The sequence below is a fragment of the Leptopilina boulardi genome, unplaced genomic scaffold, assembly GCF_019393585.1.
Source record: "Leptopilina boulardi isolate dan_hultmark-lab unplaced genomic scaffold, ZJU_Lbou_2.1 LbouV2_31, whole genome shotgun sequence".
Lineage (NCBI taxonomy): Eukaryota > Metazoa > Arthropoda > Insecta > Hymenoptera > Figitidae > Leptopilina > Leptopilina boulardi.
In genome coordinates this window covers 82807-108124 of record NW_026137874.1, presented here as the reverse complement: position 1 = coordinate 108124, position 25318 = coordinate 82807, and the positions used below count along the sequence as shown (strand labels likewise).

Below are 25318 nucleotides of genomic sequence, written 5' to 3'. Positions count from 1 at the left end.
CCTACTACTACTACTCCTATGGTCTCTCTTGTTTGCAACTTCTCTCCTCTTTTCTTTTTGCTGTCGTCTTTTCCTTTCTTTTCTTTCATTATCTTCTTGTGATTTTCTTTTCTTTCTTTTTTCTTTTCTTATTATACTTTTTCTCCTCCTCTTTCTCTTTTTTGATCTTCTCTCTCTCTCTCTCCCCTTGACGTTTTGTCTCATCATTTCCATTAATTTTTCCTTCTTCTTCAAGTTGGATTTTATTGGTTCTTTTTTTTTGAACATTGCCACTTGATTCTTTTTCTCTCATCTCAAAAGATTCACTTCTCGTGTATACTATTCTTACCTTGGTTTCACCTCGACCTAAAATGGATCGATCGTGACTAAATTCGCAATATATGTAGATACAACCCCTCTAAGGCGCTTTTAAAGATGGATATTTTTAAATATATACATTTTTTAAAAAAATGCTATATGAAACTAAAATTTTGTCATAATAGAAAAAAATTCCGTTTTTTTACATCTGAAAATATTTTCATTGACTATAACCGATACTTTAAAATATTATAATTTATTTTTTTATTGTCAAAACTATTATTCATCTTTGTTTTTCTAAATATTTCATTGGGATTTTTATTTTTAGCCATATAATTCATTTCTATATTTAGAATGGAAAAATAAGAAAAAGATAAATTTAGTTTTTCTAATAGTGTAATATATACTGTATAAATATTTCCACCTTTTTAATTATGAAATTTTGGGGGATAATCTTAAATATTAAAAGAAAATTGATTACACTATCTTGACCTCGTGTACATATTACAACTTTATATATATATATTTTTTTTTTTAACAGGGATTTAGTATTATAGGCCATATATGATGGGCAATAAATAATTTATGAACACAGCAGGATACTCTCTTATTAATATAATTTCTCTCATACTCTCTCTCCCTCTCTCTCTCTCTCTCTTTCTTTTTTTCTCTCCTTCCGGTTCCAAACCCTTTTCTCCTTTCTTGCAACCTAAAGTTTTCTCACAAATCCGCCAACACTCCCAACTACACCCACTCAGAAAAGCTTTTCCCTTCTTAGTCTCAATTCGTCTAATGCAAGGTACTTTAGCTTCTATATACCATGTTCCATATATATAAACTGTCTCATTAAATATATATAAAAAAAAAAATGTATAAAATTTGTATTTACAAAATTGCTGATATAAAAAATTTTGTAATTGAAAAAAATTTCAGAAAAAATAGTATTAAATATTAAATTATTAAATATTAAATATTAAATTATTATTATCATAATATTATTAATTAAATTATTAAATATAATTAAATATTTTTTTTAGGGGAAATTAAAGAATTATTTAAATTATAAATTACTTTTATTAATTAATTAATTAATTAATTTTTGAATTGTATTTAAAAAAAAACTTCATTTTCTATTTAATAATTACTTTTTAGATTTTATTTATAATTTAGAAAATAACTGTTTTTGAATTAAAATTGTCTAAGGAACATTTTTTATAGATTATAAAAGAAACGTTATTATTATTTTGAATATTATTTGAAATTTATGAAAGTTATAAATATTGAAAATAACGCCTTATAGTATTTTACATTATTAAAAAAAAAAAATTTATGATTGGTACATTGTGCATCTGAATATTGATCATAAAAATTATATACTATATGTAAACATATACGCGATATAATTTATCTTATATAGTCTTCAGTTTATAATCCATTTTTTTTCTCTCTCTCTCTCAAAGTTATAAACAAAAAGCAGAAGTAATTAAAAAAAACTAATTTTTTTGAATAGTAATAAACAAATTGTTTAAAACAAATAAAAATCTGAACAAAAAATATTTTGTAAATTAATAATTTATATATGGTTGTAAATAAGAGAAGAAATAGTTTTTTTTAGAAAAAAAAACAACGTGTAATATAAATATACGTACATCATATTTTTTTTATACTGGTCATAAAATCTTTTAAGTAATATTTTATAATTATTAAAAAATAAAAACTCTTTTAGAAGATATTGTTTACATGAAAAATATGAAATTCAAAACTCTTGAAATGGACGAAATCAAAAGGGGAATAAAATACATTTTAAAACAATGTGCAACAAGTGTCTACGTTATATACAATGTTTTTTTCTCCGTAAAATTTATATATTATAAACGATTTTAGATGATAAATTTTAATGTTAACAAATTTACATAATAAAATATTAAGGTTAAAAAAATTATTAAACTCACGTTCAAGTTGATTATTCGATCAAACTAACTTTTATTCTTTTAATTTATTAACCCCTCAATTGCAATGACGAAGATTTGACGCACAAAATTGTCGTCATCAGCAGTTAAGGGGTTAATTATTTATTTATCTATTATTTATTTATTATTTGTTTATTTTTTATTATTTATTAATTATTTATTTATTATTATTTATAACTTGTTCAAGATTATTTTTATTTACTTCACCGAGTTTATTAATTTATTAACTTTAGATCGACATTTTTTTAAAATTAATTTGGAATTTGTTTAAAAACATTTTGAATCCTCAAACTTATTCGAACAAGTTTCAAACTTGTTCAGAACAATTTAAAATTCCTTTAAAAACAAATTTAAAATATGAAACATTTGTTCGATTCATTATTCAAACTTGTTCGAAAAAGTTACAAACATGTTCAGGACAATTTAAAACTTATTTGAACAAGTTCCAAACAAATTCATTATATTTTGAAACTTGTTCGAACAAGTTTTCAAACATGTTCAGAATATTTTGAAACTTATTCGAACAAGTTCTAAACATGTTCAAGTATGAAATTTATTCGAACAAGTTCCCAACAGGTTCGATTCATTATGAAACTTGTTCGAACATGTTCAAGACAATTTGAAACTTATTCAAACAAGTTCCCAACAGGTTCGATTCATTATGAAACTTGTTCGAACAATTTTCCAACAGGTTTGATTCAGTATGAAACTTGTTCGATTCAGTATAAAACTTGTTCGAACAAGTTCCCAATATGTTAGATTCAGTATAAAACTTGTCGGAACAAGTTCCCAACAGGTTCGATTTATCATGAAACTTGTTCAAACAAGTTTCAAATATGTTTAGGATATTTTGAAACTTATTCGAACAAGTTCCAAACATGTTCAAAAATGAAATTTATTCGAACATGTTCCAAACAGGTTCGATTCATTATGAAACTTGTTCGAACATGTTCAGGACAATTTGAAACTTATTCAAACAAGTTTCCAACAGGTTCGATTCATTATAAAACTTGATGGAACAAGTTCCTAATAGGTTTGATTCAGTATGAAACTTGTTTGAACAAGTTTCCAACATGTTCGATTCAGTATAAAACTTGTTCGTACAAGTTCCCAACAGATTCGATTCATCATGAAACTTGTTCGAGTCATTATGAAACTTGTGCGAACAAGTTTCGAACATTTTCAGGACAATTTAAAACTTATTCAAACAAGTTCCCAACAGGTTCGATACATTATGAAACTTGATGGAACAAGTTCCCAACAGGTTTGATTCAGTATGAAACTTGTTTGAACAAGTTTCGAACATGTTTAGGACAATTTGAAACTTATTTGAACAAGTTCCAAACATGTTCATTAGTTTATAAAAATTATTATAACATGAAAAATTAGATGTTAAATATTTACGGAAAATATTAATAAAAAAAAATTATTTTCTTTTAATTAAACTATGTATTCATAAAAAAAAATTTTTTTCGTGATGTCTTATGATTCACTAATATAAATAAAAATATATAAAAGGGATATATGTTTCTATTGGAATAAACTCGTTATATAAAAGTGACTACAAAAAATAAACGAGGGGTAAAGTCTCGATTTTATATAAATAATTCCAAGTAGCTTTAGGCGCATTAAGATAAATAGAAAAAAATTTTTTTAGCATAAAAAATTTGCATTAAATGTAAAAATAAAAAAAGAATAAAAAAAATTTTTCAAATTTTATTTTTCTATTCTATATAAATATATATTTATATAATAGGTAATGACGAAATTATTTATATACATATTTTAAATATATCAAAAGGGTGGAGAGGGATAAATATTATAACCCTTCTGATAATTTTATCTTTTAAAAAACTTTACCAATATCATAAATTTTTGATAAAATTTAAAAAAAATCGAAACTTTTTTTATGCTTAAAGTTGGTATCTAATTATACAGTTTCTGAGAGCGTCACGACATTTTTTTTTTTTTTTTTTTTTTTTTGAACTTTTAGGTGCCAATATTTATTGTAGCGGTGATGTAATAATTTATGGCAGTTTTTTTTAACAATAATAATATTAGTAAAAAATAATATATATTTAAATTATTATTATTGAAGTAAATTTAGCTAATTAGTATTTTATTTTTACTCTTACTAATATCCAATTAAATTTTGAATTAATTAATTTATTATATTAATAAATTAATTTTTTTATTTATTATTAATAAATAAATTAATTAATTAAATTTTAAAAAATAATTCCATTAAATGAAAATTTGCTGAACTGAAAAATTTAAAAAATTTCCGTTTAAAATTTGTTTAAAAATTTTTTTTCGGTTTTGTTTTTTTAAATTGGGTTTTATATTAATAAATTAATAAAATAGTGTAATTAATTTAGTATAAATACAAATAAACGCAAGGCATTTTAATAAATTTATATATAAATAAACCACTTGAGAATTTTTTTTTTTAATTTTTTTTTTATATTTTTTTTCTGTATTTGCCTCCTTTTATAGATACTCATCATCTGAAAACTTAAGCTTTCTGTGAAAATTTTATTGAAGACGATTTACTCCTACTTTTTTTTTTTTTTTTTTTTTCCTTTTTCTTTGGTCGCAGGAAAATTGTGGGGGGGGGGATTTACCTTTTTGCAGAGACGAAAATTGTACCGTGAATCGAGGATTGGCTGCGCAAAGTTAGCGCGCCTAAGGGGTGTGCGTTGGAGGGTGCTAGTTTCTGGGTTGGATATATATGGATGGTACGCGAAGCAATCCGTCTCATCGTTATATCCGCAACCAAACGAGTCTGGTTCTAGAACTTTTTTTTCAAACTAATTGTTATACTTGAATCCGTTTCTTCGGTTCTTGATTATTTTAGAAAAAAATTCAGTTTTTCAAAAAATTAAATCAAAGGATTCTCAATTCAAACGACGCAATTCTTTTGTAAGTGCTTCAAAAAAAAAAAAAAATTATTTTTTTTTTTTGGTTTTTTATATTTTTTTTCAAAACGGTAGGTAAAGTGATTCAAGTTTTTTTTTTGAAATTAAACTATTTAAGAGAAAATATATTTTTTGTGAAATAAAAATATATTTTTTATACCATTTTTTAATTTTATAATAAAAAATTTTTTAAATAATAAAAAAAAGTAATGTTTGAAAAAATTATTAAGAAAAATTAAAAATAAATTAATAAATAAAATTGGTAACTAAAAACCGTAACTATAAGAAACTGTAACTAAAAAAATACATAACTAAAGAAAATCATAACTAAAAAATATATTAATAAGAAAATAAATTTTCTTAATATTCTTAATTATAAACATATTAAATAAATAATTTTTCAAATAAACGAAATGAAATTTAAGAAAATTTTAATTTAAAAAAATTAGTTATGAAAAAATTTTCTCTTGGGAAATTTAAAATTCGTGTAAAATATATAATTAATTATTATGTTTCATTGTAACGATAGAAGCGATACAATTGGAAGTATTATCTTCTTTTAGAAATACATTATACTTGTTGCATTTTAAAAATAAAATCATCAATATTACATATCCAAATGTATCGATTTTTCCAAAAAATTATTTATTAATTGTTCATTAATATAAATAAATTATTAATTTTTAAAATTTTAATTCCTTTTTATTAATTACGTTATTTTGTCATTTTTAATCATTTATTTAAATAAATAATCGTTTAAGTTACATATTTATATTAATATAACAAATAGAATTAAATTAATCTTTTTTTGGAAAATTTTTATCTTTTTTTGACAATAAATAAAATTTGATATAATGAAAAAGAATACAAAATTTTTAAAATTATTAAATTATAAAAATAGTCACTTTTTTGACATTTATTTAAAATAAATAAAAATTAATTATTTTTAAATTTAAATATTTTCTTTTTTATTGAAATTATTTTTATTTAAAAGAAAAATTCATTTTAAAATTAAACTTTTCTAATATATCACAATAATAACGGAAATGAATAATTAATTTTGTGTTGGCGGATAAAAGGCACTTGTTGAAAAATTTATTATGGTTTTTTTTATTTAAAAATAATTTTCTCCTGTTTCGTATATATATATATATGTACAAGAAGCACATTTTTCGCAAAATATAATGAAAAAATTAAACATATATTAAAAGGTCAAAGAAAAAGTTTTTAGAGTGGTGCATCTTAATTCATTGTTTTTCATTAAAACTTACGAATATATATGTACATACGAGAATACAAAAGGGAGTGAGTTTTCATTGTTAAATATTGCACTCTAAACTTTTCTAAGATCATTATTTTACCAATTTACAATTTCTAAATAAGAAAGTTTTCTATAAACTTCAGTATTTTACTTAGTCAAGTAATTAGGGTTTTTTTATTTCGTTTTTTTTAAATAAATAAATATTTGTTGTATCTCATATTTGTAATTTTATTTTTCTTTTTTATTAAAAGTGAAAATTTTTTTTCCTGATTTTCTGATAATTCAAAAATTATATAAGGGCTTGTTTAATATTTAATTAATTTTAGAGAGCAAAGTGCAAAAACAAATATAAAGTTTGAAAAAAAAAAAAAATTGTGAGAAAATAACTGAAGTAATGACATTTTAATTAAGTAGTACAAGCATAGAATTGAAGAGATCTTCAAATAATGAATATGTGAAATCATTAATTCGCGATAATACAAATTTCAACGATTCATTATTTATATTAATTTATTTATAATTATTTATGTTAATTTATTTATGTTAATTTATTTATAATCAATTATTAATTTATTTAGTGATATATTTATTTAATTATTTATTTATGTTGATTTATTTATAATAATTTTATTTACAATAAATTAATAATTATAATAAATAAAATTAAATTTGTTTAATTTGCAAAAATTTGCAAAAATTTCCGAAATTAATTTATTGATTAAATATTTGAAAATTAAATATTTTTTCTTTAAATATCATTTTCATTTCTTTTTGTTTTTTTTTTTTTTTGTTAAGAATTTATATAATTAAAAAATATGGAGAAAATGTGTCAAGTTTAAGCATTGAATAATTAATATTTTTTATTTCATTTTTAATGGAAATTTTTTCACAAGATATACACAAGAGTTACATCAAGAATGATAGAAATTCATTTCTCATTGTACGATTTTCTTATTTATAGAGCCACTAATTTATAGATTATCTTGTCAAAAGAAACAAAAAAAAACAGTGGATCAGTTTCTTTCATCAAAATATATTATAGAAATTCATCAATGTAATAAATGAGAATATCAATTTTTAAAAGGAAATTTGTTCCATAACCGCATTCATAAAATATTTAATAACATGAATTTCTCACTTTTTCTCCATATTTACTGTCGAGTTTTGTTATTTGTTTTTTTTTGTAATACCAATTAAAAATTGATTTTTTAATAAAAAAGAAATTAAAATTTTGAAAAATATATTTTAAAAAATGGAAAAACAAGATTAAATAGTAAATTATCTGTAAAATCGAATAATTAATAAATATTCATACCCTCGAGACTGCAGCTTGTATTCACCCTTTTTTGCATTTACATGTGGCATTTAATTCAGAATATTTGCATTTTTCTTGTTCTTACTATTATTTCACCATTTTTCAGTATATACAAAACTTAATAATAGTCCAAGAATTCTCATTTCTATAAACATAATTCTCATTTTTATATTTATATTTTCTCTCATGTGATATTATATTATTCATATAGTTGATAAAAAAAAATTACAACCCCTTTTACACACCAAGTATAAATGAGCGCATATAAAGTGCAAAATTAGTTTATTGACGTTGAAAAAAATTTTTCATGAAAAAAAAAAATGAAGAATTTTTTAATATAATAAAAAAAAGAAAAAAAAATATACTTAAAGGTACTTTAAACTTAATTATAATTTTTATATTATAAAAAGCGATATAATAATTACGAGTTTACAACATTATGAGATTCACTATTGCTGCAGAATACGAAGATGTTGTCTTTCGTGCAGTTTCATGAATTTTTACTTGAAAAATAATAAAACGACCACTTGTCGGTGTCGTTAAAAAGTAAGATAAAAATATTTCATTTTGATTTTAATGTTCTGCAGCAATAAATAAAATTAATGCATATAAAAAAAAAAATAATAATGAATCATTTTTTCTTTATGAAAAAATTATTAAAATAATATTATACAAGAAAATTTATTTTTGATATAAATTAAAATTTCCAAGTTATTTTTAAAGAAAATTTACATTAATAACGCAACTAATTATATTTAAAAATACTTGAATTTTCCGAGAAAAAAGAATTATTTTTTCTTTTCGAATTTTTCTCAATTAGTATATATGGGCAAATCCACAGAACCGGCCGATTTTTACTTATCAAGATGAAAATTTTCCAAATAGCAAGCACACCTTTTATTTATGGTTTACTTTCTTTAAAATATATTCAAGAATAATTATCTTCTTGCGTGATTCATTTTATTTTAATGCCGTTTGAGTTAAAAGCCAAAAACGAAAATATTATTTTTCTTCTGGAAATTATAATTAAAAATGGCATTTCTTTGTTTTTTTTATATATTATTTGAAATATGTGCAAAACATTTTGAATAATAAAATATGATAAAATACAAATAATTAATTTTTTAATTATCAAAAATAAATTATTTATATTTTATCATATTTTATTATATATTTTATTTATTAGCATTTAATTTTTTATTTCTGTAAATTAAATTGTTTACTTACTAATTTTGATATTAACTATTTTAACCAACAAACTGACATTATTGACATCGATTTTGATATAACTTTGAAAATAAAACAAATGAAAGGATAATTCATTTTTCACGATTAACTAGTTAAATTTCGATAAATTTTTTTTTATTTTTAATTTTTAGACGTTATAAATTGAAAATATAATTTGGCGTTTGCATACAAGAATTATAATAATGTCTTTATATAATCACACATGTTTTCAACTCATCATATTTTATTCTGTAGTTGTGCTACTGAAAAAAGGCTATGTTGAAAATGGTTCACGCTTAAACATAGAGTGATAATTATTGGAATATTTTCTTTAATTCTGATTGCACTCTATTCTATGATACATACATTTGTTCGTCTGTTCACAAGCAATAAGCTCCAATTTGAAAAATTCAAATCGAATTATCGCCGCAAAATATATTTACAAAAATGTATAGACATTTCATTATTATAAAATAATGAGTAACGCTACTTTCAACGACTATCATTTCTTTTTATTTAAAAGCACATATTTTTTATTACTTTCAAAACATTCTTCAATAAGTAAACTATAATTCACCACAGTTTGGAATTGTTCGGATCTATGCCGAACAAGTTATACCTATAAGAATTAAAATTTATACCTGGAGTAACACCGTAAATTTCATTTTTTAAGTTACTTAATTCGATTTTATTTTTTATAAAAGACTAGAAGGTTCACATTTATTCAATTTTCTTATTTCAATAGGTTCTCAGAGATATTACAAAATGGTTGAAGTATGAAAATAATTAATATAATACTTCTAAAATAGAAAAATATGTGAGTAACATGAAATCGGCCGGTTCTGTGGATTTGCCCATATATATACGCATTTTATAATAATTTATGTTTTTAATTGTTTATAATTTTGTTATTTTCGAAGCTGTGGAAAATATTTGCGAAACGAATGAATTTTTTTTTTCTTCTAATTATAGAGAGAATTTAATAAATTATAGTTTTAAATATAGCTTTGCGTTGGATATGTATAGAAATTTTTTTTATGGATATAATGAAAAACTTGAGTTACTTGAGAATAGATATAAAATTTTGAAAATGAGTTTCCCTCACTTTAAATTATTAAAAAATAATTACCATTGCGCGGGGGATATATGTGTGGTTTGAAAGTCATATTCCTTTAATTTAGGTCAATGAGAAATAAAATAAAAAAAAAGAGTTTACGATGTAATAGCGAACAATTAAAATTTTAATGCATGAAATTATTGTGGCGGAAAATAGTAACAAAAAGAAAGAAAACTTGTTATTTCATTCGGGCGTCGATCATACATGAGCATATTTGACACTTTATTTACATATTTTGATTTCAATTTGTAATTTAATTATTTTTTTCTAATAAAAAAGTAGTTGTTTTTTTTAGAAACAATAAATTAATTAAGAAGTAAATAAATGACAAATAATAAATAAAATTCTAAAATAAAAAAAATATTTTTTGTTAGAAATAAATTTTAAGAATGAAAATTTTATTTGATCTTTTTTTTTACTGAAATTTGAGAAAAGAAACAAATTGTTGAAAATTAAATATATTAACTTTTTCTCTGAAACTATTGTTTCTTGAAGATCATATACACACATATATAGGTGAAAACGTGCAAGAAATACGAAATTTTCATGCTATACGATATCTGTCTTCACGCTTGCAAAATTGCTATTTGTATATAAAAAGGATTTGAATTTCGTTTTACTTTAGAAAATTTTTAGTGTAAAATAGTATCGCTTCTAGTTTTCTCAAATTTCCATATTTTTTTTTTTTTTTTTTTTTGCACTATATTTATACTTCAAATATTTGCCTTTATTCTGTGAAAAACATTTTTCCTATAACATCTAAAATTTTATATTACAAAAAAAAATATTTCAATAAACTTAGAAAAAAAAATTTTTTTTTTTTGAAAATTATTTTTTATGAATTTAAAAATTTTTATTTTTAAATTTTTAAAAAAAAATTTTATAATTATAAATTTTTTTTAAAGAAGAATAATATAAAAAAAAATTCTCCAGCAGGAAATATATAATGTACATGGAATTTGCATTAATGCGAATTATAAACCAATTGTAAAACAATGTATTTTCATCTCTTTTTTAATGACACAAAGGAATGAAAGGTGTTTTAGATAAAAACAAAAAGAATTTTTCATTTTTATACACACTTTGTTAATTAGATGTACACGTTATATATATATATATATATATACTAATTAAAAATAATTTCGCGAAAAGAGAAAAATTATAAGAATTTTTATATAAATTGTAACTTTTAATTTATATTTTTATTATTAGATTATTTAAAATTTTTAATAATTAAATAAATTTTAATTAAATAATTTTTTATTTTTTAATTTTTTTATTAATTTATTTATTATTTTTATCATCAATTATAAGTTTAAATATATATATATATATATATATATATATATATATATATATATATATATATATATATATATATATTATTGTTTATTTTCGCTAATGAATAAATTTAATGTAATAAATAATTGTTAATCAATTATATAAATATTTAATTAATTTTAGTTATATATATTTATTATATAGTAAATATGATAAAGGGATATGTTTTTAAATTGAAGTATTTTAAATGTCATAATAATAATAAAAAATGGAATGCAATTGAGACCCAAACAATTATTATGCATTATAATAAATGATTATATATTCATTCCGTGTTAATTATACTATAATGCCAAACGATATATACCATAAAACAATAAACCTTCCACTTACCTTTACATGAGGAAATGAAGAGGTGCACTAGACTTGAAAATCCTTCTTGTTAAATGATTCGTAATTGATGGCTTTTAAATTCCCCCTATTGCGAGTACATGATTCTTTGACAATAATTCATTTTTTATTTACACGTAAAGAACAATTTTTTTTTTCTTTTTTATTTCAATCAAATTGGTATTTTTTTTTTTTTAATTAAAAATATAATATTTATTTTCAATTAAAATAATAATTAATTAAATCTAATTTTTGAATTAAAATAATATTTTTTTGAATTAAAAAAATTATTTATTTGCGACAAATTTATTTTATTTTCGCTAGAAAAAATAATTTCGTACTGAAAGGAAATTTTCTCTTACGATAGTCATTGATAAAATAAATATATAAATAAATAGTTATAATAATAAATAATAAATAAATAAATAAATAATAATAATAATATAATATAATTTAGCAGCGTTATACAGATATATTGTACAATTTGTTAATTAAGTTAATTAATTAAATTTATTAATTAAGGAAATCTAAATTATCCAACATAATAAGACTTTATTATACTTTATTTTAAACTTTACTTTATTTTTAAAGTCCCGTATATAAATAAATAAATAAATAATTACTAACAATTAATAATATTAAAATATTAATAAATAATAATTTATAATTAAATAATAATAATAAATCAAATAAATAAAATTAATATTTTTCTTTATAACAAAATATTTTTTTTTGTTTGAAGAAAATTTTATCTCTGTTTTTTTTGGATTTAAATAATAAAAAAAATTAAATAGAAACTAAAAAATAAAAAAAATAGTTTATAAAAAAATAAATATTGAAAATTTTGAAATTGATTTTTGAAATCAAATAAAGTTCTTGTTCTTTAATAAAGTTGTTGAGTTTGTGTAAATCGATGCTTTGAGTTAGCCAGTATAACTTGAACGTCAAAGTTGTCACAAGCTCACTTACACCCTCGCAAAGAGGATTCAAAGGGTGGTGCAACAGGTAACTCGCGCAGTCTCGAGGTCCGGTTTGAAAGTTTCCAAGTTTAAAAGTTTTCTACATATATAGAAAATCACAGCTTCATATATATATATATAAATATATATATATATATATATATATATTAAATAAATATATTATGTCCGTTCTTTAGAAAACCATTCATTTATATATCCCTTTTGATTCATTATTATGCCTCTTAATCAAAACTTGATCGACACTTGAAACTATATAACAGTTTCTATTAATTTTCAAAGCTTCAAAATATATTATTATTTAGTTGGAAAGATAATTTTCATTAAGTATTGGAAAAGTATATTTATTAATTATTTCTGATTCAATGACTAACCTGGATAATAAATATTTATTGTTAAAATGACGCAATTCGAGTATGAAAAAAATACTTTTATATTCATTTTATAAATTTTTTTATACAAAATTAAAAATTAAAATAAATAAAAAAAATTAAAATCGATTTTTAAAATAGAAAATAATAATTTTTTCTGCTTGATTATTTTATTTTACTAAAATAATAAACTAATAAAATAAAAAAATAAATAATAATAAAATAAAAATAATAATAATTTATTTGTAAAGAGAATCCGCTTTTATAAACCCCTAGGGGTTAAAAACGAGTGTTTAAATAAATAATAAAAATAACAAAAAAAAAATTAAATTAAATTATATAATTTAATTTTTTTTAAATAAATTAGTACATTTTTTTTTTAAATAATAATTTAAAATATATTTTTTAATGTAATTTATATATTTCACTAAATAGAAACGAACAATGGTTGGGCAAATAACTTGGATAAGTCTTGTATTATTAGTAGGCTCACTAATTATGCATGGAAATGGAGTACCAATGGCAAGGCCAATGCCACCAAAAGTATTTAACAGTGCAGAAGATTTAAGAAAATATCTAGAGCTTATAAAAGATTATTATAATCTTAATGGAAAACCCAGGTAACAATTTTTATTTAAGAAAAAAATTAAATTTCCTAAATTATGATTTATTTGATAATTTTGAAAATAAAAATAATTTTTTTGGGGGAAATAAAAAATTTTTTTTTATTTTTTTATTATTAATTAAAAATATATATATTTTTTTAATTATTTTACTAGATATGGTAAAAGATCATCTGAACCACTTCTAACATCAACGATTTACAACAATCCTAGCGATACATTGAAAATGATATTAAATCAAGGTCGTGAAAATTATCGAGACATCGAAATGGAAAATGATGATTTATCATTGAATTTAAATAAAAATAGACCTCATCTGATTCAAGATAAAATTCAACGATTATCACATCCTTATAGTTTATTGGCAAAATATTATCGTGATATACAATAATTTTTCTGATTAAATATAAAGTTCCGACATAAAAAAAAAAAAATTTATTTTAACATGCGAGGAAAAAAGAAAATATCTTCAATGAATATTAAAAAAAATATTCTCATTTGCTAAAATTTATTTATTAAATAAACATAACCAATTAATAGCTTTCAATTATTATTAATAATTATTATTTATTAAAAAAATTCATAATTTTTTTTATCTATTTAAATTATTGAAATTGCTTTACAAAGAACTCATATATATATATCTAGTATATGTAAAGTTTACAAAAATGACTGAAATTTCTACGTTAAGTCTTGTAAATTGTTTGATATTTTTTATTATTGGAAAAAAAATTTTTCTTTTTGAAATAAAAAATGTGAATCATTTTTTTTTCAATCACTTTGACATTTACAGTTGACATATATAGTAAACCTATAATAAATGTTACATATTTGATTATTGAATATATAATAAAAAAATGAATGATCATCCTTAGATCTTGGACAATTTTCACACTGAATGATAAAATTGCAAAAAAAAAAAGAAAAAAAAAAATTAGTCAAGAAAAAAATGTAGTAATATATTGTACTCATTATGTATTTACAATGAAAGTAGAATTATTTTTTTTTATTCGTTTTATTTCCATTTTCATTAATTAGTTATTATAAATCAGGCGTTTTTGTTGTTTTTTTTTAAATAACTATGGCTACTAATGTACAAAGACAAAGGTTTTTCATATAACTTAAAAATTGTATTTCAAAAGTTGATGTATGCATATTTATATATATTGATATACGACTGATTTATTTTAACCTATTTTTGATGTAAACATTGTTATTTAAATAAAATGATAATTATATTGAATGTTTTTATTAAAAAAAAAGTCGTATAAATTATAATTGTTAAATATTGTTAATATTAGTGCTATATTTATTATAGAAATTATATAATATTTTACGCTATTTTAAAAGTCCTCTTTTTCTTTTTCTCCATTCTTTCATTTCATCCCTTAGAAATTATTAAAAAAAAATTTTATATGACAAAAAAAATGTGGATACCTACAAACTTTTTTACAATTTATAAATATTTAAAAATATTGTAAAATATTTTTAATATGAAAACAAATTTTTTTTATATCTCGTTTTCGTTATTTTAGTTTTGAAATATTAAATTAGTGTAATTTTTTAATCAATTTTTAATTTTAATTTTAATATTTAATTAAAAATTCAAAATTTTAATATTTAATTTTAATTAAAATTTTTTATTTTCTATAATAATAATCAGGAAATAAATTGTTAATAATCAAGAAACAAATTACAAATTATAATAAAAAGAATTTATTGAAAAATTTATAAATTAAAAAAAAAAATGACAAAATAATATTAAGGAAGTTGAGGACACTTAACAAGATATGGCCACGAACATGTTTGATCACTAAGACTAAAAATAAGTCCTGCTGGACATTCTTTGACAATTTTTGTGCCCATATGACACATACAAAATTTGCTACAATCTTTATTTTCTAAAAGAGTCACTGCCTCTGGTTTATCTACTTGGGGACAATTGCCTTTACATGTGTCAGGATTTTGCCAACTTGGAGTTACTGTTTCAAAAGCAACTTCCTCTTCTTCTTCTTTTTCTTCAAAATTTATTGCATTGAAAAATGTATATTGGGTACAATCGACATTTTCAGGACGATCGCAACTATTTATTTCTGTATTAAAAAATAAATCTGGAGGACAACGATTGGCTATAGGTCTTCCATTACTACACGAACAATATTTGTCACAATCCGAGTGTTTAAGAAATATTACATGATCCATGGGATCTTGTAATGGACAGCTTCCTTGGCAATGTTTAGGATTCTTCCAATCAATTACTCCTTGTGACTCTGTATCATCTGAGGCCGATGAAAATAGTGGTCCAGCCAAAAAGAGGCAGACAATTATGAGATGGCCTGAAATTAAAATTAAAATTTAATATTTAATTTTATATTTTAATATTTTATAATTAAATTTTATTACTTTAATTTATTAATTTACAGACATCTTTCTATAAAAGAGTCTTATTCTTAGCGAAAAATACACCAGGTTACGCGGTTAGGTATATGAACTTGAACTGACAAAACTTTCGGCGACTGTGTTTCGACTTCTCTTAGGCTGGATTGAAAAAATACTGTTGATGAATGACGATAGATTTCCAAAATTGTGTTTCGAACGTTTAAAAAATATTTCCAATAATAAGGTCTCAAGTAAATTTAATTGGTATATAAGCAGGTAACTTTTTTCTTTGAGTACATCGACGCAACGCGGAAGAATGAAAAAACCTAACTACTATCGGTTGAAAATATAAAGACCCCTGTCTTTGAAAGCTCATAACTTGGATAAAAAAAAATCGTACGTTATTAAGACAACATGGAATCAGTAGCTACACTATTTCTACGTTTCTATACAGAATTGCAAATAACCAAAAAAAATTTTGTATTTGTTACAGATTTTTAAAGATTAAAAATACATGGTTTTGACAAAGGGCAACTTTGAAAGCTTGTAGCTCATTCAATTTATATGATATCTTAAAGCCAATTTTTTTTAATAATATTTGATTCCTTCTTAAACATATTGTATAAATAAAAAGTCATTATTTTATTAACTTTTCGCTGTTAATTAAAACAAAGATAAAAAGCTATCTCTATCAAAAATAAACGCACAGGTTTGAAACAAAATTTAAATTATGTAAAATATGAAATTGGTTTAAAAACAATAAAAAAATATTTAAAAAAAATTTTTTCAAAGAATTATTTATAAAAATATTTTCAGTTTTTTGCTTTATTACCCAAGTTATAAGCTTTTAAAGACAGGGGTCTATACATTTTAGACCGATAGTATTGTCACACTACAGACAAACAAATCGAAATGGCTGGAAAAATTCGACAATTTTTTGTTAGCAGAAGATGCGAGAAGAGTGCAAGAATCGCAATCGTTAGAACTGTTTCCAAATCTAATGTTAAATATATAGGGGCAAAAACATATCTGGCACAAAAAATATCTATAAAATTTCTTAGATTATTATGTCAAATCCATCATTCTAACAAATTTTTCTTAAAATTGGCTATTAATAAAAAATTTTACAAAACACCCGCCAAGGGATATTGCGAGGGTTGTGGTTTGGAATCTTCGAATTTATGTTATCATATTTTTATTGAATGTCCTTATCTCCGCGAACAGAGAGCGAAACATATTTACCCTTGTTACGACGAACAGAACACAATTGATTCCTTTTTGAAAATTCTAGATTCCACAAATATTGTAGATTTAAAAAATTTATATATTTTTTTGTAAAACTTCATTTTTAAAAAAATGTATAATTTTTAAAGCGGCAACCTCTTTGTATTGGCATTTATGCCATTTAACAAATAAATCAATAACAATAATTTATTAATTTAAAATAATTAGTAAAAAAAAAACATTTTATTTATACAAAATAAAAACAAAAAAGTAATCGGTAATATTCTAAAAATATGCGATTGAAATAAGATTTTTGATAAATTTGTTTAATTCATAATTTAATAAGAAAACATTTGAATAACATTTATAGAGAACAAAATATTTAATTTTCTTTATAGCTGTTTAATTTATTTTTTTAATTTAATATATTTTTATAATCAAAAATAATTTTTTGAAATGACAATTACATATTACAAAATATCTAATTAATTATTTAATAGTATTTTTTTATATTTGCAAAATTAAATATAAAAAAATATTACTATTTGCCAATAAAACATAATTACTTTGTGAAAGAAACAAAAATTTTGTTTCTTAATCAAAATTTGTCATAAAAAATATTTTTTTTTAATACCTTTCATGATTTATCCTGAAGTATAATATAAGTAACACTATTTTTAATAGTTGCTTTTATTCAAGAAACTGATGAAAAGTAAGGTTTTACCGTCTTCTTTATATAAATTGATTTTGTTATCATCATTAAATCGATTATTATTTGTTATCGCATCAAAATCAGTAGAAATTGTTAATTCTAGGATTTATATCAATGATTAAAACGTATAAGTTTCAAAGGTGCCAAAAAACTATTAGAAAACTATTATACTTATCTCGGTATGATAATAAATAACTAATAATTAATGAATTATTTAATTATTTATTATTTATTAATTCAATTAATTAATAAACATTCTTAATTTTTATTTCAACAAATTCTCAATTAAATTGACATAATTGATAATGAGATTTTTATTTATATAAAAATTCGTAGAAATGATTTTGATACCTAATAAAGAATGCTTAGTATTTCAGAGTTCAAAGTTCTAGTGTTTGGCTTCATTTATATTTAATTACATTTATCCATTTAACAAATCAAATTAAGGTTTTTGAAAAAATCGAATCAAACTAATAAAAATGATTTTTAAAAAAAATATTTACTTAATAAAATCAAAGTTATGAAAATAAAAAACTATTGACATTTTTAGTTTCATATAAGTTTTTTTTAATTTTTAAATTTATTTTTCTTATTCTCCTAATAGCTATAATAATTATAATAATTGACTAACATTATTAGATAGTATTTCTGTATAGTGAAGGGTTTTTTTTAGCGTAATAATAAATGATAATATTAATCTTATCAGTGTGATGTCAAGTAATTGTCTTTGCGAATAATCTGATTTCATTAATAATCTAATTGTATATATGAGAAAAATAATTTTTTAATAATTTTTTTATATAATATTATAAAACTAAAAAAGAAAACGTATGAATAAAAATATTTCAATGTTAGGTCAGTGAAGTTAATAATTTATTTACACTTTAAAATTAATTGTAAATGGTAAAAAAATTAACAAGATAGTAAAAAATGTTACAAAATAAAAATATAAAAAAATTACCTACATAGAAATCTACCTTACCGACTGATGGTGAAACAGTTTTTTGAAAAATGAAAATATGCCAACGCAGAAATCTACCTTACCGTCTGATGGTAAAACAGTTTTTAAAAGTGAGTGAAATTTCAAAAAAAAAATCTTTACCATCAGTCGGTAAGGTAGATTTCTGTGCCGGTAATTTTTATATATTTTCAAAAAACCTGTTTAACCATCCATCGGTAAGGTAGATTTCTATGTCGGTAATTTTTATATTTTCATTTTTCTTTTACCTTTACGTCTTCCAAAAAATTGAAAAACTAATTTATTTAATATCTATATAGTATGGATAACGGATTTTTTTCCAACCCATTGAAATCCGATATACGTGGATTTCACTGTAATTATATTTATAAACAAATAAAATTTAACACAAATATGACGAATTTTTTTTCTTCAACAAATGTTGAATTAAACATTTTTTGTAAAATTTTCTTTATATAAAAAAAAAATGATATTGTATAAAAATTTTAAAAATATATTTTGCTGAAATTTTATGTTATTGAAATAATTTATCAAGGTATAAAAGTTGGTTGTGAATTTTTTTTATTTTATATTTTTTTAAATGAATGTACAAAAATACGTCCTTATAAATTATAATAGTTAAATAAAATTAATTATAAATTAATTCATTAATAATCGACTAAGTACAGAATCTTCTGGAAGATCATCTTCATATAAATTGTTATTATCATCATCATCAAATTGTTCATTATTTCTTTCTTCACTGTCTGGTTCATCGTCATCAACTATTGGCAAACGACAATCAACTTTTGATGGCCAGTCACAAACTTGAAGTGATGGATTGAAATATAGACGATGACCATCAATCATTTTTGGACATTGTAAACCATCTTTTGGTATTTTCTTTCCAGCTTGACATTTATAAAATCTTGTACAATCTTTCTCGTGAGCAATATGAACGGTATAATCTAAACTGTCTTTTTTTGGACAATTTCTTGGAATTGGTGTAATTGGCTTGTCATCACCTTCAACCATCATCAACGTCACCATAAACACCGCCAAACAAATTAAAATACCTATAAAAAAAAATATTTTTTAAACAATTATTAACATTTTTTTAATATTAAATTACAATTAATTTATAGTGAAACAAATTTCAATTAAAAATTAATTTATTATCATATAATTTATTAATTTCTATTTATTGTATCTTTATATTTTATTACTAACAATAGTAATAAATAAATTATTTGAATATAATTATTTAATTAATTATAATTATTTAAATTTTAATAGAAAAAAAATATTGCTACCGTCAATAATAAAAATATAAAAAATTAATAAATAAAGCCCAATTTTAATTGTTTTCTCAAAAATTGCTTAATTTAAATTTGTTTCTAATAATTGATTAATAATTTAAATTAATTTTCTTTTTGAACAAAATAAACATTAAGTGAAAGGCATATATTGTCTTTTCTTTTAAGTTAAAATTTTTGTTTTATGAGACTTACTTTTCATGATTGTTATTAATTTAAAACTGACACTTAGTTTAATTCTTTTTTTTTTTAATGAACAAACTGATACTGAATGCAACAGACAAATTAATTTCCTTTTATAAAGACGCAGTTTCTTATCTTTACAAAAAAAAAAAATTGATTATCATATTGGCGCATCATCAGAGAGGATTTCAATATTGATCCAGGGAGTTTCTAATTTCATTTGTTTCCTGTAAGATAAAAATTTAAAAAAACGATCTTTTATTTAATTAAAAAAAATGAGAATTATATCAAATTTTTTATCTTTTAAAGTTTAACAAAAAAAAAAGCGAATGAATTATTTTCAAATTAGGCTAAACACTATACAATTTAAAATGAGGAAATATTTAATTAGGCAAAAAAAATGAAAATAACTAAATACAAACATTAAAACTAAAAAAAAAATTACACAAAGGATTAAAATTACTTTAAATTTGATAATTTAGATTAATCATTGCAATGGAAAAATTAAAAAAATTATTCGGAAATAATACAAGATGCAGCATAAATTAGATTTTATTTCATAAACAAATTAGCTTAATAACATATTAATTTACGCTAATATATTTTAATCATGGTATTTTTTATAATAGTGATTGTATAATCTTTAGAATAGTAGAGATTAATCTTTGATGATTGTTGTTGTAAATTAATATATTATAGGTCTAATTTGACTATTTAATTTCGCGAATTCAGCTACTATTCAGCCTACTTTCGCGAATATCGTAACCAAAATTCGCGAATTCCGCGAAATAGTTTCGCGAATTTCGTAACCAAAATTCGCGAATTCCGCGAACTAGTTTCGCGAATATCATGATTTAATTTCGCGACCTATACTTTTGCGAAGATTGTAACCTAAATTCGCGAATATCGTGACCTAATTTCGCGAATTTCACGATTTTATTTTGTGAATTGCGTAATTTAATTTTACCTATTCCGCGACCTAGTTTTATCTTTAAATTTTATTGAAAATAATAATTTCTTCTAAATTTTTCTAAAATTAGTAAATTCAACAGAATATCATCGATTAAAATACTTTTTATCTAAAAAAAATTCTTAACAATATCTTTAATCGTTAAAAAGCTTAAATTTATAAATTTGTAACACGCAAAATCAATTCGAACTGATAATGACTCATTTTTTGATATAATATTTTGATATAATAAAAAAAAAACGACATTCTAATTCTAAGAATATATAATTGACTCATATTCTTAAAATAATTTAATATAATTTTATTTTTACAGTAAGATAATTTTTCTCAAATAATAAACAATTACAAATTAATTATTCTTATTTTAAGAATATTATTATTATTATTATTATTATTATTATTATTATTATTATTATTATTATTATTATTATTTTAAAAATATTATACTACTTTATTTAAAAAATAAAATGCATGGATTATGTTCTTATAAATGGATGCATTATATACTTAAATCTAGAATATTTCCTCTATGTTCAATGAAGATTATTGAATTTTCAAAAGTGTCAAAATGATGAATCTATTTAAACAAGAGACATTGAAAATCGTCATTTTTTTTGATAAATTAACTATTTATCTCTATTTATGTCTCATTCTTTTTATCTTTGAAAAAATTATACTGAAGAAAATGTATAAATGAAATAAAGAATTTTTTTTTATTTGAGGTTATATACACCAAAAAAAGTCGTACTTTCTTTAATATTTTTTTTAATTAAAGGAATAATTAATTAATTTAATACTTATTAGTGATTTTTATATTTAATAATATTTATTTATATTTTTCTATTAATAAATATATTGTTAAAGAATGATTAATATATATATATATATATATATAAATTCAAATAAAATTCTAAATCATATAAATTAATTTTATAAATTGATATAATAACTACTTTGATATAGCAAAAAATTAGTCGCACTGATAAAAAATTAATAATATTTCTACTAATTGTTGATTTATTTATACGCTTTTAAATGTGGCGCGCTTTAAAGAAAGGGACCTTAGAAGCAAACGAATTATAGGTTATGTTTACGATAATTTTACCTTGATTAAAAGTTTCTTTCTATTTATTATAAAATAAAAATCAGTTTTTATTAAATATTTTGGATTTAAATATCAATAATTTGTATTGAAAATTGATCTTCTTATTTTCACTTCGAAATTTTAAAACATAACCTATAATTTTTTTTTTGCTTCTAGGGTCCCTTTTTTCAGAGAGCGTGTCACATATACATTAATTAATTACAACATGTTAGATATTATTTATTTATATTTAATTGAATGAAATTAATAATTGTAATACAAACATATTTAGTAATAAATAATTGCGCTTTATAAAAATAATATTTAAATACATATATTTAAGTATATAGTATTTATAATAAAATACATTGAAAACTATTGTTTTATTAATTAGAAACAAATAAATGATAAATGAAATTTTTCTTTATTATAAATACTTTTAATACTAAATAATTAATACTAAATGAAATATAATAATAAATATATATTTTTTTTTTACAATTGATATAGATGTTTATTGCACATTATGTGTTTAATTCCAATGAAAGAGTTTATAAAAAAATGAATCTTTTGTAGTTATTTTTTCATTATTATTGGTTGGTATAAATTCTTTAACTATTACTTTCACGACACAATGAGCTTCTGACATTGGAACACATTTTTTCTTCTTCAAATCAAAACCCTCATCTTCAGGACAATATTTTTTAAGTTCTTTACCATTCTCGCATACATAATAAAGATTACAATCACATTCATGTGGATAATAAATAGGTTTATTTGGATTATCAACTGGTGGACATTTACCAGGTTTTGGTGTTGGTTTAAGTGTTGTTGTTGATGTTGTTGTTGAAAAATTGGAACAAATTGTTCCATCGTCCCAATCACACATCTGAAGTCTTGGATCAAAAACATAATCTTCCTCACATGTTTCCTTATGTGATGTGCCATCTTTATGACAAACATAATAACTTTTACAATCATTTTTGTCGGGAATTTTAACTTCATCCGCTCCTGGTCCTTTGGGACATTCATCGGGAATTATTATAATAGGAGTTGTTGATGATGGTGTATAAAAATCATCAGTTGGTGTTGTTGTTATTGGTTCCTCAGTTGTTGTCGTTGTTGGTTCTTCAGTTGTTGTTGTTGTTGGTTTTTCAGTTGTTGTTGTTGTTGTTGTTGGTTCCTCAGTTGTCGTTGTTGTTGGTTCCTCAGTTGTTGTTGAATGATCATCATTATCATCATCATCTTCACATCCAGCACTCCAGGGCCAATCACAAACTTGTAAAATTTTATTAAAGTGCAATCGTTCTTTCTTTTCATTCATAAAGGGACAATCGAACAAAACTTTTTTGCCCCAATCACATTTGTAAAATTTTGTACAATCATTTTCATGCGCAATATGAACTGCATCACCTGTATTTGTTTTTGGACATTTCGTAGGTACTGGCTTTATTGGCTTATCGCCTGGATAATAGGCTTCAACTATTGTTGCTGCTATTGTTATAACAGCAATAAAATATATTTCTGTAACAAGAAATTTTAAAAAAATTCTAATTTTTCAGATTTAACATTAAAATTTAAATTAAAAATAAGAAAAATGAAAATTTTCCAAAAGTATAATTATTGAAATTAAATAAAATTCCATTTTTTAATCTTACTATTCATGATAAGAATCCCTTTTTGCGAATTGTCACCATTAATTTAATACTAAGTCCAAAAAGTAACTGATAGTGATCATGAAAATTTTTTCTCTTTTATAAACTCGGACGTTATCGCAAATATTGTTTTTTCGCGGATAATTATCGTATATAATACTGATGCAAAGAATTTATTCTAAGAAAACAAATATATTTTGGTTATTCATGAGAAAATTAATGAATAATTATTTTAAAAAGAAAAGAAACATTTTCATTACGTTCTAGTAAAAAAAAAATATTTTTCTCTCCCCAAATATATATATTTTTTAATAATTAGATTCATTAAAAATTGATATAAGAAAAAGCTTTATGACCTACCTTTTTTATCATCCTAGAAATAAAAATTGATGGGGCGCATGTTCTAAAAATCATTAGTCAAAATTTACATTTTATCGGATTTTTATTTGTCATAATTAGTTTTTAGCCGAATTTTTATTTGTTCGAATTAGTATTTTGTATAATTTTTCATCAAACCGATTTTCTATATTATAGAATTTTTATATAACCGAAAATTCACTGCACAGAATTTTTATTTGCTCGAATTTTCGTTTAACATAATAGGCATTTTAAAGAATTTTTATTGGATACAATTTCATTGCATAGAATTTTCATTTTATTCATTCAAATAAATTTTCATTTGTTCGAATTATTATTTGATATAATATCCATATAACCGATTTTTCATACTACAGAATTTTTACTTAACCAAAAAATCATTTAATAGAATTTCTAATTGATAGAATTTTCATTTGTCCGAATTTACAAATGGCCGAACAAACAAACAACAGAAAGATTTCGGCGCGATTTTTAAAATCAACCAATCAAAAATTATCCATAAAATTGTGATTGGTTGATTTTAAAAATCGCGCCGAAATACTTCTGTCGATTGTTTATGTTCGGACATTTTCTATTAAATGATTTTTCGGTTAAGTAAAAATTCTACCCAATAAAAATTCTTTAAAATGCCTATTATGTTAAATGAAAATTCGAGCAAATAAACATTCTGAAAAATAAAAAATTAGAACAAATAAAAATTCTGTAAAGTAAA

At 21.3% G+C, this 25318-nt stretch overlaps 5 protein-coding genes across 5 annotated transcripts in view; 2 read left to right on the top strand and 3 right to left on the bottom strand.

Annotated features, from left to right (window-relative positions):
• LOC127283225 (F-box/LRR-repeat protein 20) overlaps positions 1-25318 on the top strand; it is a 122236-nt gene that overhangs the window by 75397 nt on the left and 21521 nt on the right. The gene's annotated exons all lie outside the window — the stretch shown is intronic.
• Positions 5022-14253, top strand: LOC127283236 (uncharacterized). Its single transcript, XM_051307965.1, has 3 exons — positions 5022-5189; positions 13560-13744; positions 13904-14253. Exons 2-3 carry the CDS (start codon positions 13569-13571, stop codon positions 14136-14138), a joined length of 411 nt encoding a protein of 136 aa, XP_051163922.1. The 5' UTR covers positions 5022-5189; positions 13560-13568; the 3' UTR covers positions 14139-14253.
• Positions 15448-18143, bottom strand: LOC127283234 (peritrophin-1-like). Its single transcript, XM_051307962.1, has 2 exons — positions 17985-18143; positions 15448-16083 (listed from the first exon to the last, which is right to left on the bottom strand). Exons 1-2 carry the CDS (start codon positions 17989-17991, stop codon positions 15509-15511), a joined length of 582 nt encoding a protein of 193 aa, XP_051163919.1. The 5' UTR covers positions 17992-18143; the 3' UTR covers positions 15448-15508.
• LOC127283235 (uncharacterized) lies at positions 19586-20677 on the bottom strand. The gene is made up of 2 exons (XM_051307963.1): positions 20532-20677; positions 19586-20096 (listed from the first exon to the last, which is right to left on the bottom strand). Exons 1-2 carry the CDS (start codon positions 20536-20538, stop codon positions 19681-19683), a joined length of 423 nt encoding a protein of 140 aa, XP_051163920.1. The 5' UTR covers positions 20539-20677; the 3' UTR covers positions 19586-19680.
• On the bottom strand, positions 22484-24365 carry LOC127283230 (probable chitinase 10). Its single transcript, XM_051307959.1, has 2 exons — positions 24232-24365; positions 22484-24097 (listed from the first exon to the last, which is right to left on the bottom strand). The coding sequence occupies exons 1-2, from the start codon at positions 24236-24238 to the stop codon at positions 23106-23108; spliced, it is 999 nt and encodes a 332-aa protein (XP_051163916.1). The 5' UTR covers positions 24239-24365; the 3' UTR covers positions 22484-23105.